Genomic DNA, 21,438 nt, shown 5'->3' with positions numbered 1-21,438 from the left:
TCACTAGCAGGGTGGATAAAAATAAAAAAAATCCGATTTAAATCAAAAAAATCCGATTTAAATCAAAAAAATCTGATTTAAATTAAAAAGAATCCAATTTTTTTGATTTAAATCGGATTTTTTTGATTTAAATCGGATTTTTTAATTTTTATCCACCCTGCTAGTGATTTAAATCGTGATTTAAATCAGTTTGATTTAAATCAAATCCACCCTGCAATGAAGCCTTCATTTAAACCAGTGCTTAATATATGGTGAGATGCCATCTCTTCCCCCCACCCTTAGCCCTTCAGATGGACTCCAAACTATTCTGCTTCTTTACAACACAGCAACAGAATCCTGCCTAACTTGAAACTAAACCCTCTGACTTCCTTTTCTTTATCCACTTTGAGCACTGATTTCAACTAGATATTTTAAAGGATAAAAGTTCCACAGTTCCACATTAAATCAGTTCAAAGATAATCAGTACCCCTGTGAAAGGAAAAAAGACACATAACAGATCTTGAGGTCATTCACACCATCAAAAACCTAGGTAGCTTTTCCTTCTACCTTGCTCCCATACAATCACTTCTACCCAGGTTTTCCTCCTACCTTGCCTCCACACAACCAAAAATTGGGAGCACACACAGCTCCCAAACCCATGTAGAACATAGTTTTTGATTGTGTGAATGACCTGCTTATATAGATTCTGATTTATTCCAATGGTCATTTTACTTTTGACTACTGCTCCAGTACCTGTCCTATCAACTCAAGCCAGCTTAGACTTTACTCACCTAATATGGAGGCTATGAGAAAGCCCTAAAACACATCAACACTGCATAACAGAGCACAGCATTTAAACAAAAACAGCACAGCTCCTGCACATTAGCACCATTACTGTAGGTTTCTGACAGTGGCACTAACATGCAAATGATGCCTGGCTGTGCATGCCACAAGGTACTTATAAATGTCACACACCCCTGTATAAGCACACTGGCACTGGTAAGGGATTTTCCACAATCTGCACTTGGGGTAGGTGACATGAAACAGGATCAGCTCATATAAACACAATCCAATTGTTGTCTTTATGACAATGCTCTCACACATTCCAAAACTGCTCATGCCTGACAAATGTATCTTGATAGAGCTTTATAGTTTTTTTAGTCTTGCCTCTAGGGATGTGCATGAGCCGGTTTGGTGCCTCCTCTGGGAAGCGCTGAACCGGCTCGGGCACCGGCGTTTCAACCGGTTAGGCGGGAAGGGGAGTAGTTCCCTTTAAAAGCAGGTAAGTAGCTCCTTACCTGTTCGTCTACCGCTTTTCCACCGGCGGTGTCTGCTCTCCAAAAGGCCATGTGTGGCTGCAGCACTGTTCCCTGGCATACACGCTAGTCATGTGTGTGCTGACACAGCACGGAGGCTGCAGGAAACAGTGCAACAGCTACACGCGGCCTTTTGAAGAGTAGGTGGCACCACCGTAAGAGCGGAGGCACAGCGGTTGAGCAGGCAAGGAGTTAGTTGCTTGTCTGCTTTTTAAGGGAACCACACACCCTACTTGTCTCACTCCAGTGAACATCACTATACAAATAAAAAGCCAGTTCTATCATTTTGTTTACAGAAAGATAATCCGACTCTCTTGAAAAGCAAAAAGCAAAAACCATAACAGAGGCCTAAATCTGACAACAAACAGGAGGATGCTTGAGTTCTGTTTTTGTTTGAACCTAAAAACATGTGTGTCCTATATGCAGGTAATACTGTGCAGTAAGAGCTGGCAAACATTATGTGCATAAATAGCCAGAAAGGAAACATTTAAAAAATCTCAAATATTTTATCTTAAGGGAAGGTACTATTACTATTGCTCAGTGGCAGAACATCCTCTTTGCATGCAGAAGGCTTCAGATTCAATCCCTAGTATCTCCAGTTAGGGCTGAAAAAGACCTCTGTCTGAAACCCTCAGCAGCCAGTAAGTGTAGACAATGCTGAGCTAGAGAGACCAAGGGTCTGACTCCATATAAGACAGCTTCTACTATTAGTTGCTATGGTGGCATGACACTTCAGACTTCTGAGACAAAGAGGACAAATGGGTGTGATTTCCCATTCTAAAAACCAGCATGTTTGCTGCACTGCCCACTGTAGTCATGGCTGTTTTTAATATTAAAAAAGCCCTGCTGGATCAGGCCCAAGTCCTATCAAGCCCAGCATCCTGTTTTACACTGTGGCCCACCAGATGCCTCTGAGGAGCCCACAGGCAAGAGGTATGTGCATGCCCTCTCTCCTGCTGTTGCTCCCCTGCAACTGGTCTTGAGAAGCATTATGCCTCTGAGGCTGGAAGTGCATGCCTGTAACCCACAAGAATGCCTAGGTATTCAAGATCTCTTCACAGATTAGCTAGCCAGGATTACATAAACCAAAGAGCAGCCCTGAAACATGTGAAAGGCTAAATGTGCTTTTGTTCAGAAGACCTTTCCTTTCATAAGTGAGTAACCAGTCACTCTCTACAAAAATTTAGAGCTAACGAACGGCTAACCTGAGCTCACAATCATGGTGAAGAATGGCAAAATGAAGGATTATTCTCATCCTTCTCTACTTTGCATTACTAATTGTTATTACAGAGGACAGGAATGATTGCAAATTAACACAGACTAATATAGTGTGATCCTCGTATGTTTCAAAGTGCATAGAAAACCAGGTACTGAGGTTCACATTCCCACTCCATCACAAAGTACACCAGGTGACTTTGGGCCAGTCACTGGCTGACACACACATCAGCCCAGTAACACTGTGTGCACACAAGTTGTACAAATGCCAAAAAAAAAGTGCAAATGATATTACAGAAGAGTAAGCCCATTATTTTCAACTAGCTGGGCCGGGCGCAGAGCATCTGCGCCTCCGGCCAGCCCACCCACCGCTGCTGTTCCCCTCCCCCACCGGCATGCCCGGATTTCTGGCCGACCGGCCACTCCCCTCTGCCCGCTTCTCCCACCCCCCATTTTCAGGCGGGCCAGTTGGCCAGCTTCCTCTCCCCCCCATGCTTTACGGCTTGGGGGCGGCTGGAAAGCCGTCCCACCACCTACTCCTGGCGGCCCGGCCAAGCTGGCCCGTCACCACCTCCTGTTCCCAGCGCCCGGCCCACTGCTGCCTCCTGTTCCTGGCGCCTGGCCCAGCCCCTCCTCTTGTTCCCAGTACCCAGCCCAGCCCGCCACTGCCTCCATTGTATCTTCGTCCCTGGCAGCCAGCCCAGCCCACCGCCACCGCCATTGTCTACCCGTCCCCGTCGCTATCTCCCAGGCAGCTGCTCTCACAAGAGCTGCAACGCATGGGATTAGTGACGGGTACACCTAGGAAAAAGAAATATATAGATAGATGGTACTTCACCCTTAACCACTGGAAATAATGGCCTTATTCTTGTGTAAAATCACTTGCACAATTTTTACATTTCCATACTTGCATATGCATAATATTCTGGGATGATGTATCTTTTCGCAGTATTTCAGCCACTATTTCCCAGCCTAAACAACCTCATTGGTTTGTTTTGAGGTATTAGCCACATATGAGACACTGATTTGCCGCACCTAAGAATTTTGTTTTGAAAACTGATCCTTCATTTCTGATATGTCAATCTATCAATCTTTATTAAGGTCATAGACCAGCATAAAGTATCAGGGTGATTACATATTAAAAGTGAGAGTAGTTAAAAAGTACATCGAGTGATTACATATGGTATGGTTCTTAAGGTACATAATAAAACTAAAAATACTTAAAATGGTAGAAAGAACACCAGAAGCATAAGGGCTTAAAAAGTCTGAAAAGTAATAAATATCATAAAAGTGCATAAAAGCCATAAAAAGGGATGGGGGGGCTAAAAATGGATGTAAAAAGATGATAGACAAAAATACATAAATGGATAACAGCCAGGCTATAAGGCTATAAGGGGCAGTAAAAGAAAAAGGGGGGAAAGGCAGGAGCGTAAGTCTTTCTTTTGAATCAGTATTGAGTGAGCAAGTGTAGAGTCCACCAAGTCACAGAGGGTCAGATTCAGGCTGATAGGACTCACTGCCTATCATCTGCCGCATGCTGGTTGCAGCCGCCAAGAACCTGGCAACACTGCAGGAGATGGCAGGGTTTGTGATATGACTTCATTTGGAGAATGAGATCTTGGCTTACATTCAGAGCAAGGAGAATGTAAGAGCAAGGCTTATATGTCAGTGCAAGGAGACAGGCAGACTAACAGCACTTCCAGGTTAACTCCACTGGAGCACTGGGGAAGGGGCAGTTTTTAACAAACTCCTTCCCCAGGAAGCTCTCTGTGCCACCTGAAAATATATCCCTGAGGGTTGTGCAGCCCCCAGGAACATATTTTCAGGTGGCACAGAGGACATCCTGGGGAAGATCATCTAAGATTACCCCTTCCCCGGTGCACTTGTGCAGTTAATCTGGAAATGCTGTTAGTCTGTTGCTTTCACTGCCCTGGTGCGTCCTTGCTCAGAATGTCAGCCCTTGTTTTTAGGACAGGAAACATTCTGGTTAAGAAAATCAGTGGTGGCTAGTGTCCCAAAAAAGTGTAAGTGCTCCAGACGCGATCCACTTGACCCACACAATTCTCTCCACCTTAGATTCCTCCTAACTCACGGTGGATTTTTCAAGGCTGAAGCAATGCTGGCAAAGTCCTATATGGTTGGGAACATGGCAGGATTCTTCAAGTTCTTATTGATTGATGTCCATTAGGAGATGCTTCTGTAGAGGGGTATTTAAAACAGCTCTCCCTATTCCGCTTACACATTTCTTATTCCATTCATGGACACTTAACATGGGGGGTGGGGATGAACAGAGTGTGTCTGTGTGACGGCTTCACCTAGATTATTCTCGCTTTCGTGACATGTCCCAAGAAGCAAAAGCCAAGTGAGAGTTGCATGGCTCACTCACCAGGAGGTGCTAAAGGGATCTCTTCTCTCCATAGTTTTTGCCCAGGGCTTGAACCACTCGATGCCCTGAGCCGCTTCTGCCCACAGTTTCTCAGGCTCCTCGACCGACGCCCTGAAAGTCGCCTCATAGTCACCTCCTCCAGCGGCGGCTAGCCGTGAAGAGAAAGAGCTCGCACGAAGGAGCTGGAACCGCGGCGGGCGCAGAAAGTGCGCCTCAGCGAGCGCCCTGTAGTACTGGCCGGCGTGCCGGGCTGCCACATTACAGTCCCAGCTGACGCGGCTTCGGCGCAAAACTTTCTGCAGCAAGGCTGTGCTGCCCTGGACCCTCATGTTCCCTGGACGCCCCTTGTCCCTGGCTGGCCCGGCGGCGTGTAGTAGTCGTTAGGGGTGGGGGTAGTGAAAAGCAAGACCTCCCCCTCGAGCAAACCGAAACGCTCCCGCTGAGTAAAAATCACTAGCAAGAGCCGAGCTGGATCCTGAGCAAAGCAGCCATGCTCGTACATTCAGGGCACTTTATTTTGCAAACCGGTTTGCGGCGGCTCCAGTCCAGGCTTTGCTTCTAGCCCCCAAGCCCTCCCTATTGTTTATACCGAGACGCCTGATGAAAATTTGTTACGTTGCATAACCCCTCTGTCCGCCCCCCTCTTCCCAACTTTCAATAGTCGCGTTCTCTGCTTGCTGTGCCTGTGCTGTTGCGGGACAAGTTAATGCACACAGTGCCAACTTCTCAATTTTTGCTTCCCACACTTAACTGCCTCGAAATACTTGACATTGTTTGGATAGTACACACTTTCTCTGCTGCCCTCCGTTCTCTTTATCAAAACCCTTCTAAAAACTACTTTTTCCTTTTGAGGTTTATACCGAGACGCCAGATGAAAACTGGTTACGTTGCCTAACTCACCTCGTCCCCACTTTGAATATAAGCTTCCTCTGCTTGCTGTCCCTGCGCTGGTGCGGAGCAACTTAATGCACACACTGCCAACTTTTTATTTTTTATTTCCCACACTTAAGTGCCTCGAAGTACTTGATGTTGTTTAGATAATTCCCACTTTCTCTGCTGCCCTCCGTTCTAATATAAAAATCTTTTTAAAAATCCTTTTTAACCTACCTCACAGGGTTGTTGCGAGGAGAAACATAACTATGTTTCTATGTTCTGGACTCCTTGGAGGAATAGCGGAATATAAATGTAAAAATAAATAAATAAATAAATAAATAAAATTACTTTTGCCTTATCCTTTTGAGGTGTAAAGTCGTACTTAAAATGTATACAGGAAAGCAATGTTTCTGCTGTTTTTGTCAGCAGTGATGTTCTCATTGTAAACCTCAACAGACTGTAATAATTATCTTGAAAATACTCTCATCACCCCCGCTTTGTTTTATGTAAGCTATGCATATTTCCTGCTTTTAAAATTGGTTGATCTTGTGCATATAAGATCTTTAAAAGGTATATGTGATATGGACTGTTATTATTCAAATGATTGTTTGCTCTTCAACAGCAATTCTAGGATAATGAAGAGCACTACTACTTTTGAATTGGTGTTAGCTGGGCATAAGCAGCATTTGTTAAATATAATTGACTGTGCTACACATATATGAATGCTTTTAAACTACAACACTACAACAAATATTTATATAGAGCTTTTCAACAAAGTTCTAAACCACTTTGGGAATTTTTGTTGAAAATCTCTATATTTATATTTATATTATATATTTATGTAGCGCTTTTCAACAAAAGCTCCCAAAGTGGTTTACACAGAGAAATAAAAATAAATAGTAAAAAAGATGGATCCCAAAGGGCTCACAGTCTAAAAAGAAACATAAGAGAGACACCAGCAACAGCCACTGGAGGGATGCTGAGCTGGGAATGGATAGGGCCTGTTGCTCTCCCCCTGCTCAAAAAAAGAAAATCACCACAAAAAGTGCCTCTTTGCTCAGTTAGCAATAAAAAGTATTTTATTGTATTATTCGTTTTCAAAGTCATTCTTTAAAGTATTTGTAATGGCTAGTTGCTAAACAATAAAAATTAAACTGGAACTTAATATAAACCTATGTCAGGAGAATGAGAGAGAATGAGGTTTATATTGGACAGCCCAATACTGTATAGCATATACTTTTGTCCCCCTTAAACAAACTAGTCCAGATGCAGTATTCTTAGAAATCCGGTTTTCCAAACAGAAGGTAAGGGATCCAATTCCATATGGATCTCACTATTTAAGATAATGCCTTCTTCTTCATCAACCCCACCACCTGTTAAGATCATCTGGGGAGGTCCGGTTGCAGCTGCCACCGGCTCAGTTGGTGGCGGCTCAAAACTGGACCTTTTAAGAGTTGTACCGGGACACTGGAACACGCTTCCTAATGAAATTCGAGTTTCTCTTTCTCTGAATGTTTTTAATAAGGACCTAAAAACATACCTGTTTAGTCAGGCTTTTAGTTTATATTTTTTAAGCTTCTGATTTAAAGTTTTTATTGTATTTTAAATTGTGTTGATGTTAATGCTTTAATATTTTAATATTATTTTTATATTATGAACCACCCGGGGACTTTTTTGTATGGGACGATATATAAATATACTAGACAGACAGACAGACAGACAGATACATACATAGGAAAGGTTGTGTTGTCAAGTTGGTGTCGACTCTTGGCCACAAGGAGTACCATGTGGTTTTCTTGGTAAAGTACAGGAGTGGTTTACCATTGCCTTCTCCCATGCAGTATGAGATGATGCCTTTCAGCACCTTCCTGTATCGCTGCTGCCCGATATAGGAGTTTCCTATATTCTGGGAAACACACCAGTGGGGATTCGAACCAACAGCCTCCTGCTCTCTAGGCAGGTTGCTTCCCCGCTGCACCATTAGGTGGCTACATACATACATACATATGGAGTGAATTGAAGTAATTCACTTGCTGTGAAACAGAAGAAAAGTGTGAATTCACAAAAGGATTTGACTGTTTCATTTCCTAACAGGGGTGTGCCCTCAAAAAGAAAAAGAAGTCATAAAGTATTGGGAGCTAAACGTTCCCCAGCTTATATAGTACTTGAAATTATTGGAAAAGAGCATGAAACAGAACATGGACCCCAGAGCCAATCTGTTCCAGGAACACATTTCTTGATAGTTAATATTGAGATTCTGGGAAGGTACAAGTGTTTCATAACAAGACTCCAACTGTGACAATTGCCAAGAAAACTTTTCAAACACAGAAGGTTTCTATGGAAACACACAAGCTTCACCTTCAAGAAACCCCAAAAGACGACTGCAAAAAACAATACTGGGTATTTTTGCACCTTAACCCTCAATGCCATATCGCTTAATCAACTGGTGCACAGCTTAATGTGAGGTGCTAATGGATCATAAAGTAGTCTATTAGCTCTTTTCAGAACAAAATGTATGACACTACCCCACCTTGGTGCCACACAGAGGTGAGTACTACTCGGCCAGCTCTGCACAGTACCTGCCATTTCTGATGCTGGGGAAGCTTCTTCTATGGAATCAGAGCCTTAACAGGGACAGCCAGGGAGGCATGCAGGAACATCTGGAAAGCACAGTTCCTCTCAGTGATTTCCCCTGCCTCGATGTTACAAAGCCACCAGCTTTCCCTGACAATTTAATTTATTCTCTAGTCAGATCCTTTGAAGCCTGGTTCTAATAACCACTCAACGAGAAGAACAAATGCAACTTATATTACAGCAGCAGAAACAATTATTCAAAGAGCATTTTTCCTTTCTAATTGCCTCTGGATTTACTGCTCCTCGTTAACAACTACTTGCATATTTTTACCAGTATTCCGCTTACTCTTAGATTATTTATGCCTGAGAAAATAATCTGAAGCAGAAAGAGAGTTGAATGAGCTTCAAGGGGTGGGGGGGTTAAAATATAAATCTAACCCCCCACCCACCCAAGTGGGGGCTTAAAATATAAGAACAAATGCTTGAATTACTACAGCAAGCCACTAAAGTTATGTTTTTCAGTTCAATATGATGGCTGCTTCCTCCATAACACACTCTACTTTTACTACAAAATACTTGTATTCCACACTGTGCTGTACTTCTGTGCATAATTTCTTTAAATACACCCAGACAGACTCTGGGAAAGAAATACATTATCACAAAACACTACATTATCTGAATCACCTGCATGTATTATAGGGCCGCTATATTCCACATTATGATTTTGCAAAATTAACTCTTTGCTTTAGTGATTGTTATAATAGAAATCACCCAGGATGAAAATTCTGCATTTGCATTTGATTGCCTTTCAGAGAGTTTCTGCCTCAGTATATATTTAAAGAACACAATAGAACCTAGCTAGACAAATTCAAATATGACAGAAATATTAATGTCTATTAATCTCCTGCCCCCAATTTATAGATCTTTAAAAGGAAAAAGGAAAAGAAATGAAAGTTTGTATGATTTATGGAGTTACTGTACTCCGGCTAGGATATTAAACCATAGGCAAACTTTAAAAGGTTGAATCAAAATGTATTCCATGTAGCAAAATGAAGAATTATCTCAACCATTATTAATAAGCTTTATACTTATTATTATGAGAGTCCATCTACACACTTTAACAATTGGCTTAGTACTATTCATTAAATTGCTGTTGGGGAGGGGTCATAGCTCTGTGGTAGAGCATATTTGCATGCAGAGAGTCCAAGATTCAGTCTCTGGGATCTTCAATAAAAACGCTCTCAGAGATCAGGACTTGAAAAATCTGCTCCTTGAAGTCTGGAAGAGGTTTTGCAGGTCAGCAGGGCTGTCTCTAGTGGCGGGGTGGAGCCCAGGAAAAATCAATGTGTGTGTGGTGGAGTGGGCTTAACAGAGAAGCTAGGGGCTGGCTATTTACATTCCAAATGGCCTGCAAAACTGCTCAGCTGAAAGGTACCCATGCAGGCCATTCAGAACTTAAAGGGACAGCCCAGCACAATCAAGCCCAGCACCCTTCAGGCTCAATTGCCATCCCAGACCCCATGTCGTCATCACCTCCTCCCCGCATCTGGGGTTCATTTGACCCCAGACCATGGCTCCCTCCCACTGCATCTGTGCTCTGACCCAGCCAAGACCGAATGGTGTGCTCTGCTCAGCTGCATGCTGTGGTGGCTCTAGCTGGGCTGGGCTGCTCCCTGGACAAACGAGGGAGTCAGCTTTGCCCATAGAGGAGCACAACCAGATCTGTCACTGTGTGCACTGTGCAGCCAAGCAAAGCACGCTGCAGAGGCCTGGCTGGGTCAGAGTGCAAAAGCTGCAACAGGAGCCATGCTCTGGGGCTGGCCACAATAGGAAGACTCTAAGCAGAAATCTCCGCACCCTACCAGTTTCTCCGTGCAGTCACTGCCACTTCACCTTGTTGGGACCATGTGATCAGGGGTGCTCCAGATAGGGGGGAGGTGATGGTGTGTGGGGGCCTGGGCAATTGGCCTGATTTGCTTTCCGTTAAGGACAGGCCTGCAAGTCAGAATAGATGGCATAGGGGTAGATAGGCCAATGGCTTCATCCAGTGTAAGGCAAGATTACAAAAAATGTGGTTTCAAGAACAAGTTGTGTTCTGGCTCTTGAAATGGACCAATATGACTTCGGAAAACGATGTGGTTGCTCCAAACATATGACTTCTCTCAATTCTTTTTCTTTTTTAAAGTCCTAATGGAACTATTGCTAAATTGGAACTTAAGAATAGATTGAGAGATGCAGGGCTGGCTCCAGATTTCAATGGGCTATTAACAAACTCCTCTCCATGGGCCCCCTCATACATGGGTGAACCCTAAAAATGGCATTCCATCATCTCCACCACCACCACCACACAAAGGCTATGGGCACAGAGGTGGTCACAGAGATCAGACGTGAGCCCTTCTGAAGGCCCTAGGTAGTTGCCAAACGATGCCAATCCCTGACACCAGCCCTGAAGAGAAGTATTTGGCAATGCATTTAGACTATTGGCTAATTTTATATTTTATACTATTTAATATTATAATTTTATAATATTTGGAATTCCTTGGTTCCAAATGGTAAAATTTAATATAGGATATGAGTTGTACCAGCTGAAACATTATGACTATCTGAAGAAACTCTTTGTTAGTTTGGAAAAATATCATCTGTAGTCCTGGATGGCTGTTACAGGAATGTTCCCTATGCTCAGATACTACAATATTTGTGGGGCTAAATAAGCTAAGACACTCTTCATTATCTTTTTTTATTGTTCCATTTCTAAGGAACAAAGATTCAAAAATCTAGTTCACTTCTGGGCTGCACAAGACCACTGGTCCAATCAATAAACTATGAAGCTTTTGCTTGTCAGCAACAAGATGACTCAGTTTTTTTCTAGAAATCCATGTAATTGATTGCCATAAGGATAACTGAGAACTGTATTGAGTGTTTCCTTTTATAACTGTTTCTTTTGACTGATACCATATGACTTATTATATGTAATTTTCTTGGGGTAGTCTTTGTTATGACAGCGTAAAGCCAATACATATACTTCCCTACAAAAAGAAACATAAGCATCATGCTCAAATAAAAATGGTCAACAAAACATGTATCTTTAATTAGGGTTCAGTTTATTTCATGTAGTCATTAATTCAGTATCCACTTATTTGCATTTAAAAAGCAATAAATTTTGGAGGTGCCACATTTACCATTTTGAATTCATGCAGTGCTTTTCAGGTAGAATGGTAGGCCCATAGCTTTGTTTTCATTGTATCATTACTTTCAATTAACAACTGGAATCAAACTTCTTACTCTTGGAAAATCATAAATAAATGGCACAATTATAATTTCTGGTTTTGTTTTCGTGTTTGTTTTACTTTTTAAAAATTATACCATACAAAATCTCCAATGAAAATACACTTTAGAAGGAATTGAATATTCCTTAGTTTTAAAAGCATGTCAGGATTTGGAAAGGATGTTCATTAATAAAACATACCTACCATGGGGACAATCATACCACCATCAGAGATACACCATGTAGGCCAAGGTATAAAAGCCCTCCATGTGGACAAATACACCAGAAGCTGGGCTGATCCAGCCATAGAGAGAGAGAGATCTAAACAAGTCTTAACTACCTGTGGTGATTGTAAGACCATTCTTTGTTCACACCTTCACGGGTGTACTGTTAATAAGACAAAGGGAGACAAATGTCTCCTGGCCCACAGCCTCTGAGGGGCCCTCTCCAGTACCATAGCCAGGAGTGTGAGCTGCAATCCCCCCAAGCAGGTTCTCTGTGATTCTTGATTTCCCTTTTGTCAGTCGGAGCAGAGGAGAGCGGCAGTGGCTGCTGCTGCTGCTACCGTTGCTGCGGCGGCGGCAGCAAAGAGGCTTCTTGAGCTCCTCTCCTGCTCGGCAACTGAGTGCAGTTAGGAAGGATCTGGGACTGTGAGCTACAAAGCTGTTCAAGTGGAAAGAAAAGTCAAACAACTCTTATCTGTGTGCTTTTTGTGTATGATATGTTTCCCCCCGCTTCCCACATTATGGAGTGTGTGTGTGTGTGTGTGTGTGTGTGTGTGTGAGAGAGAGAGAGAGAGAGAGAGAGAGAGAGAGAGAGAGAGAGAGAGAGATTGCTTGTGGCCGTTATTTTTAACTTTTAAAAAATGATTTTAAATTATTGGGTTCTTCCTTCTGAGTCCTGATGACCCACGTAAAGTGATCTTCCTCCAACTTGTAATTAGACCTTTTCCTTTCTGTGGAAAGAAAAGAGGGAGTGGTGGCAAGGGGTTTATTTGATGGTGCCATGGTTGTTGGAAATATATTCAATTGTTTTTCAACCAAACAAGTTCTCAAAAAATGTTCCTTACTCCCAGAATGTCTCACAATACTTGAGGGTTGGGGAAGAGAGGAGCTAGCCTAGCATCCTTCCTGATTGTTTGCTAATTTAAAACTGGTTTGCCTGGATATCTCTTCACCTGCCTTTTCCAAATGAAAAATGTTGTTAAAAAAAAAAAAAAATCCCGCCATGCTACAGCCCTAGCAAAAATTGTTAAGCTTGGAACAATTTTCCTTTGGAACCCACAGAAAGGGGAGGAGGGCTGGTCTTGTGGTAGCAAGCATGAATTGCCCTCTTGTATTTCACAAAGCTGATACTGTTGTATTATTTGGTTCTGCTGTTGTTTACACCTTGTAACTGTAGTCTCCTGTCCTCTATTAATCTGCTACACTATATTATACGTGTCCTTAATGTTCTTCTGCAGCAAAGACATGGGACCAGGATAAGGAGAGGAAGGCAGCGAGGGGCCCATTTTAAAATCTCATCTCCAGGCCCACTCCAACCTTGGTACACCCTTGCCACCTTGCATGGTTTTGTTAATGAACATACTAACATGCTTGCTTTAAAAGCAGATTTTAAAATCTGTTTTTCAGGATTGGCAGCACCCTAGGATTGGCCTGGAATATCCAGGAACTCCAGGTAACTATTGAAAGCAACCTTGGAGATTTCAATGGCTTGATATTTTAAAAAATATTGGGAAAACAGTGGGGACGTGTGTGTGGTGGAAATATCCAGGAATAGCTTCGGTCAGAGTGGGCAGTCCTTTTTTTTTTAAACAAAATAAGCATTCAATCAATCCATCAATCTTTATTACGGTCATATACCAGCTTACAAAATAAGCGTTAATGAGCATAGAACTTTCCATTTATTTTAATATGTACTTTTCTATATTTCAGTGCCATATAAGCCACAAAATAAAAGACACCCAGCACTATATTGTTTGATAAATTAAGTCATTAAAAGCACTTTTAATTTTAAAAAAAAACTATGCTCAATACAAATTATAACAACCAAGAATAGCAAGCTCCCACTTTAAAAGAAGCATTCCTCTTCTCTTTCACAGAAGGGAAGTTTCTTCAAAGATAATATGAGGCATGCATCATCTAAAATTAATGTATGCTTCTTGCTTCCACACTATTTTTTTTACCCATAGGCAAATTTAATCAATTAATTGGTTGGATGATTAATTAACTAAAACTCATACAATTAATTGACAAAGATTTCTTTAATGGGTGGCAGTCCTAAAGGCAGCATATAAAGACTACACATGAGACAGAAGTATACAATGGCAACAAACACATTTCTAGGGTAAGCAAATTCCAGTCCTAGGATTGTACATCAGCTGTGCAGAATCTTGAATAATGTTATTCCATTCATGAAACATAACCAAGCCTTTCACTACATCTGAAAGCACACAATAGGCAGTCTGAAGAGCCAAGGAAAGAGGGAGTAAGAGAAATACTGTATTGTAATTACGCTAAACTGGAAGTGTCTATTAGTACGTCATTATAGCAACAAGGGATTTCAGAAACATGACAGCCCAGCAGCATTTCTGCAACATTATGGTGGTGCAGCAGAGCAGAGAACTCCAGGACATTCTTTCTTTTATGATCAAGAACCATCTATAAGTGTCAAACTATTTATTTTATCACTAGTTAATTTCAGTACCAAGAAGTCTGGCCACAATAGTGTTTGTTATTTTCATACCACAAGTGGAGATACAGAAATGCTTCCTGAAACTATATAGAATGTTTTCTTTAGATAGAGAGATAAATAAGGTCGCGATGCTATGTGCATATTAACTCTAAGCAATTCTTCCACCAAGACCTCTTTATCATGCAAAAATAAAATAATGCCCACCAGATGTTACAGGTTAAAACAAAACCGGTTTCAATGTCAATACATCATCCTCAGTTGCATACAATGGAAATAAATTTTCAGAAGCATAAAATAAAGGAGGCACTGTATATAGAAAAATTTAAACTAGATATTAATGTTAAGGAGGAGATTGTTTCGGCTATGAAATTCATTCATTTTTGAATGGTAAAAGCTAAGTTAATTGTTCCTTCTTGCACCTGTTACATTGTCCTCCCTCCTCTCTTCCCTGCCTAATGCTTACCTTGCGAGAAAGGAATGTAAGAACTGCTGAGATATTTGGTTTTTGTAAGCAACTGAGGATGTTGCATTGACATTGAAACCAGTTTTGTTTTAACCTGTAACATCTGGTGGATGGTATTTTACCTTTGCACAACAAAGAAGTCTTGGTGGAAGAACATATATATATATATATATATATATATATACACACTCCCCTCCCTCTGAAAATCAGAAATTATTTCTGAGTTCTGTTTTTTTACTTTATTTTATCTTATTGTTTATTTAGTCAGTCTTGCAGAGTCAAGTGTCTAAGAGACAGCATTCTGTGATATAAGTAGATCTGTAAGAAGTTTGTGTCCTCCTTAAATATACACTCATATATATCACACATACCATATTCACATACCTGATCATGCAAATGGCCACTGCACATGTGTGGAGGCCATGTGCATGCCACCTTTGCACAAGGGGCAGCTGGGAGATGCCCCACTGGAGATGCCCCACCATGATGATGGGAATGGTGCTGAGCAGAGGAGGAGCAGGAATGGACCTTCTCTCCTCTGCTTTAAAGAGATTATGTAAGCCCTCATTTTTAAAGGAAAGTACTCTGTGATTCAGCAGCAGAATCATGATTTGGCACATCCCTACGGTAAACACAGTCTTATTTGATATAATAGATGTTTTTCTGCCTGTGATATCTTCCTATAAGCATTGTAACAAGAGCTGTGGAAAAGCAGGTGTCCAGTGGCATTTGTTGACTAGCTAGGCGGTTACCAGCCTGCCTCTTCTAACTAAGCAACGAGACACCTTTTAAAATGGTGATTCTCATATATTTAGCAGGGGGAGAACAACTGGTCCTATCTAACCCCAGCACAGCATCTCTCCAGTAGCTGTCGCTGGTGTCTACCAGATGTTTCTTTTTGGATTGTGAGCCCTTCGAAGACAGGCAACCATTTTATTCATCTATTTTCCTATGTAAACCGCTCTGAGAACTTTGGTTGAAGAACGGTATATAAATATTTGTAGTAGGAGAAGAAGTATTTTAGTTCTTTCCCCAGGAGAATTTAACCTTCACATTTCAGTAATCTTGCCTATTGTGTTATTGTATTGATCATGTCACCAGTTACCCTCTTCCACCCACAGGGAACTTTATAATATATGTTTTGTTTTCCTTTTTGCATATGTCTCAAACTATGCCCTTATTTATATAAAAGACAGAAAATAATTGTCCTCCTATGTCTGCTCCTTCACGCTCCAACTGAGACTGATATAAATGGCTGGAATTTAGCCAGAGACTGGAAGTAGGTTCATTCAGTTTTCCAAATGTGGTAGTTTTGGGAGATGAAAACGTATGGCGTGGATATGGGAGAAGGCTGTGGCTCCTTGCAGAGGATGCTGGAAGAACTATGTGCGCCCTTTATTTCATTAAGATTAATGTTTAGTATATCAGGCTATCATGCCAGTTCCAAGAAATATGAATTTCAACATCTCATCTGATTTTGCAATCAATCAAGCCTTTCCTAATAAAATCAAAGGCAAATAAGTAAATTAGCTAGAGATGTGCTTTAAAGATTTTGTTAGCCTTACTGTATAGATAAGGTGGGAGGGGCTACCTTTTTTCTTTACTACAATCCCTGTAGCCCACTGATGTCTGCTTATCTTTACAATGCTGTTATGCATACTGAAGATCTCTGAACATTTAACTAATATGTGACACTGAGCATAAACTCTTTCTTAAGAGCATTAGAAGTGCTTTGCTGAATTGAGGTCTACCTAATCCAGCATTTTTGCAAGAGAACCAGCAGGCACCAGCGAGTTATCAGTGCTCCCTACAGTCTGCCTACGGTGGGTGCAGGGGCGTAGCAAGGTTGGAGTGGGCCCAGAGACAAGATTTTAAAATGGGCCCCCCCTCAAGATCCTCATGGCTCTTTAAATGTTCAGCTCTCATGGTGGGGGCGGGGAGCAGCACGCTTTATACATGGTGGGAAGGGCGACGGTCTCCCTCCCCTTCTACCCTGCTGGATGCTGCTTAAGGCATGGCAGGGGAATGCCTACTCCCCCTCTAAACCTTCCTTAGCAGATGCTCCTCGATTCTCCAGCTACCTGCAGGGAAGGAGATCCCACAAACTTCACTATCCAGGGCGGTGTGGGGGCGGTTCTCGGTGTTTCAGAGAAAGGAGAGCAAGAGGAAACGTCTCAAGCTTTTTCTTCCTCTCTGAAGATGACTTGATGGGAGCTGAGAGTAATGAAGGCACTGGGGAAAATATTCTACAGAGAGGTTGAAAAAGCTGCAGTGTAAATAAAGAGAGCAGCAAACAAACTGAATAATTGGATGGGAACAAAACAAGCCACAAGGAGGAGAGAGAAAAGAGTTGTTGCTGGTCAGTAAACTTGCAAGCAGCTGCTGGGATAAGGTCATTGTTGTAAAAATAAACTAATTTGAAGCATTTTAAACTAATCCAAGTCATTCTGAGGGGAAGAGGGGCACAGAGATGGGGTGGTGGAAAGCAAGGGAGAGAAATGACTTTAAACATCCCCCACCTTCCTCCCCAACCCCCGTTTCAGCCTTCTATTGCAAACACACCAACATGAGCAGGCAGAAAGTTTTAAGCACAACCCCCACCCGCATCTTCTTCAGACTGCTCACCTCCTCTTTGCCTCCTCCCTCCCTCTCCACCATTCAGACGCATCTGTGAGCAAGGTGGGAGCAGTGGCTGCCTGGATAAACTGGGTGGGGCGGGCACAGCAAACACAGCTTGATCCCTGCATACAGAAGGGACCAGAGCCGGACAAAAAGCATTGCTTCAGGGCAGGCTTCCCCTTCCCCCCCCCACCAGTCCCATTAATGCTACCGCCTGTGGCAGCCCTCCCCACACACCTACTCAGTGGCAGTGGCGGAGGAACTAACCTAATGAGGATGGCAGAGGCTCCATGTCTTCTCTCTGTGTTGTGTTGTCTCTCTCTTTCAGAGTCTGTCTCTCAATCCCTCCGTCCCTAAGGAACAGTACAGTCAGAGTGGCCTTTGGGGATGGACGGTCACGACGGGATAGGCAGGAGGCGGGCTGTGCTTTACACACTGGCTGGCTGGCACGCTTTGAGTGCGATGGTCTCTCTCACTCCCGCCACTGGCATATTCAAAAGCAAAGATCATGTGCCTTTCTGCCTCTCATGTGCAGCGCCCACCCAGCCAATGAGGACGGGGAAGGTCAGCAGGAGGAGGAGCCACAGGTGTGGTAATGAAGAAAAAGAGGGTGTGGGGAAAGGAGGAGGGAGGGAGGAACAGAGAATATGGTGTGTGGTCCGCGGAGCGAGGATTTTTCGGGAACAAAAAAAATCATCCCCCCCCCCGGAAGAACTAATGAATGAACCCCGGGCAGGGGAGTCATGTGACTTGTCTCTGGAAGGCCCCTCAAGGCAGCAGGGCCCCGAGACAACTGCCTCCCCTTGCCCGTTTATAATTACGCCCCTGTGTGGGTGAGTACCTTTATGGGGTTTTATTTGTTTGTTTCTGGTAATGATAAGCATGGAAATAGCTGTCCTACACCTGCATTACAGAGTGAAACAAGTGCTTCACTCTGGAAACAAAGGAGTGGCAAGAGAAAAGCTGAATGTCATGAGTTGTGGAATAAGTATTTTTCTAGCCAAATTAATCCCCTTTCACCTTTAGATTTTGTATTTCTTCCAAGTGGGTTAATAGTAATGAAGGCCCCACTTTGCCCCTACTCTCATTCCTGTGGGCCCTTTGTCTCAGTTGTCTCATTCTTCTCTACCCATAACCATTGGTTAAATCAGCAGTCCACCAAGTACAACATCCTATTTCTAACAATGGCTGATACCTGATGCTTTAGAATGCATCACAGAATAATAATGATTGACTTCTCTCCTTGTCTATCATTGTATTCAAGCCATCTTGCATAAGGGTATATCTATGTAGCATGAAAATGAATGCCTTCTTATTTAGTAGACTAAGCTGCCTCTGTCGTAGACATGCTAGTAGAAATACAGAGAACAAACTCCACAAGGGCCTCTACTGAATGTATGATTATCTCAAAAAGGGGCTCTTATTTGAAACTAGCTTGCAGGTTCTTTTCCAGTACAGTACTGCTGTCTCTGTGGCAGTGCACAAAAGAGTATTCACCTGGGGTCATTTCAAAACCAAAAACACACATACAAGGTATTTATATTAAGCTGCCTCATTGTGGTGGGGGGTGTTCCTGGGAGGGATGAGCGAAGTACGCCAGGAAGTATAATCTCAGTAGGGTCACCCAAAGCACGAAGGTCATCCAGCTGCCCAGCTAAAGCAAGCAGGCACCTATATTGGACAGCAGCGATATAGGAAGGTGCTGGAAGCGGACGATCACTTCAGTGACAACAACAAAGGCATCATTTCATACTGCGCAGGAGAAGGCAATGGCAAACCACTCCTGTATTTTACCATGGATAGAAAAAATGGAATGATTGTCAATGTAGTGCCGTGTGATGGGCCCCTCAGGTAGGATGGTACTCAACATGCTACTGAGGAAGAGCTGAGGATCTCTCAGAGTACAGATGGTGTTTATGACGCGATTAGACTAAAGCCTTTGGGATGTCTAGCAGCTGATGTTGCCATGCAGGAAAAGAAAATCTGAAGCTGAACAGACAGAATTACAGTGGGATTGTGGAATGTAAGAAGCATGAATATGGGAAAGCTCGACACAGTGAAAGATGAAATGAATCAGCTACAGATTGACATCTTGGGCATCAGGGTATTAAAATGGACTGGAAGGGAACACTTTCATTCAGAAAACCATACCGTTTACTACTCAGGACCCGAAAACCAAAGAAGGAACAGTGTTGCTTTCATAGGAAAGATACAACAATGACAGTAATTGAATACAAAGCGGTCAGGGACCGACTAATATCAATTAGATTTCATGGACAACCCTTTAACATGACAGTTCTTCAAGTCTATGCCCCAACAACTGATGCAGAAGAAGAGGAAGTGGATGAGTTTATGCTCATCCAGTCAGAAATTGACAGAACATGCAAGCAAGATGTGATGCTGGTGGTTGGAGACTGGAATGCCAAAGTTGTAAAAGCTAAGGAGGAAAACACAGTTGGCCTATATGGCCTAGGAAACAGAAATGAAGCAGGAGAATGACTTATTAGTTTCAGCCAAGCCAATGATCTCTTCATTGCTAACACATTCTTCAAACAACCAAAGCAGCGCCTATACACATGGACATCACCAGATGGGGTACGAAGAAATCAAATTGATTGCATTATTGGTGCAAGGAGGTGGAAGAGCTCAGTTATAACAGCAAAGACATGGCCAGGGGCCAGTTGTAGAACAGATCACGAACTGCTCATGTGTAAGTTCCAAGTCAAGCTAAAGTGGAAAAATAAAGCTATCCAGCTCCCACGATATGATCATGAGAATGTACCCACCATTTTCAAGGAGAACATCAGGAACCACTTTGACGTTCTGAACCTCAGTGATAAGGAGCCAGAGGAATTGTGGAATAAAATCAAAGAAGTGGTTAAGGATGAATGTGAAAAGAGACTGCCAAAGACCAAGAAACAGAAGAAAGCAAAATAGATGTCAGAACAGACGCTGGAAATTGCCCAGAAAAGGAGAGAAGCCAAAGTCAAGAAAGAGAAAGATCTCACAAAGGAACTTAGTAGGAAATTTCAGAAAGCTGTTAGAAGAGACAAGGAGCAGTACTACAATGACATCTTTAAAGACCTTGAGGATAGAAATAGACACAGAAAAACAAGGCAAGTTTTACAAAAGATCTCTGAACACAGAGGGAGGTTCCAACCTCGAATTGGTATGTTAAGGGATGCCAAAAGACAGATAGTAACTGATTCAGAGAAGATCAAACAGAGCTGGAAAGAGTATACTGAAAATCTGTACAGCAGGGGCGTCAACATCCAAGATACTCTAGAAGATATTCCCTACTTGCAAGAATCTCTAGTACAGGAAGATGAAGTTAGATCAGCACCCCGGTCATTACCAAGTCGGAAGGCTACAAGAATTGATGGAATAGCTATAGAAATATGGCAGGCAACAAAAGAAGAATCATTCAAGGCTCTAACCAAACTATGCCAGCAAATGTGGAGAACAACACAGTGGCCAACGGATTGGAAGAGGTCAGTCTACATACCCATCCCAAAGAAAGGAGACTTAACAGATTGCTCAAACCATCCTTAGTTTCTCGTGCTAGCAAAATAATGCTCAGGATCATCCAACATAGATTAGAGCCCTGCGTGGAATTGGAAATGCCAGATGTTCAAGCTGGTTTCAGAAAAGGCTGAGGAACAAGAGACATCATTGCTGCTGCACACTGCATAATTGAGAAAGCCAAAGAATACTAGAAAGAAGTCAATATGTGCTTTATTGACTACAGAAAAGCCTTCGATTGTGTTGACCATGTCAAGTTGTGGAATATCCTTAGGAAAATGGGCATTCTTGAACACTTCATTCTTGAACACCTCATGAGAAACCTATACACAGGACAGGAAGCCACAGTCCATATGGAACATGGTGAAACAGACTGGCTCCAGATTGGCAAAGGAGTAAGACAAGGCTGTATACTTTCTCCTTCTTTATTCAATTTATATGCTGAGCATATACTGAGAGAAGCTGGATTGGAAGAAGATGAGCGTGGTTTTAAAGTTGAAGGAAGAAACATCAGTAACCTGTGCTACGCTGA

At 42.5% G+C, this 21,438-nt stretch overlaps 1 protein-coding gene across 2 annotated transcripts in view; it reads right to left on the bottom strand.

Annotated features, from left to right (window-relative positions):
- Positions 1–5,430, bottom strand: part of ACSS3 (acyl-CoA synthetase short chain family member 3) — a 120,125-nt gene extending 114,695 nt beyond the window's left edge. Inside the window, exon 1 of one of the 2 annotated variants that reach the window (XM_053255059.1) lies at positions 4,897–5,430. In XM_053255059.1, the coding sequence (XP_053111034.1) occupies positions 4,897–5,225 (329 nt within the window). In that variant the 5' untranslated portion in view covers positions 5,226–5,430. The remainder of the gene's footprint in view (positions 1–4,896) is intronic. The other variant, XM_053255060.1, reaches the window with a different exon arrangement.
- Between the last annotated feature and the right edge of the window lie 16,008 nt (positions 5,431–21,438).

This window comes from Hemicordylus capensis, chromosome 5, assembly GCF_027244095.1.
Source record: "Hemicordylus capensis ecotype Gifberg chromosome 5, rHemCap1.1.pri, whole genome shotgun sequence".
Taxonomy (NCBI): domain Eukaryota; kingdom Metazoa; phylum Chordata; class Lepidosauria; order Squamata; family Cordylidae; genus Hemicordylus; species Hemicordylus capensis.
Note: the sequence above shows the minus strand (reverse complement) of the source record. Positions and strands in the feature narration are given on the sequence as shown.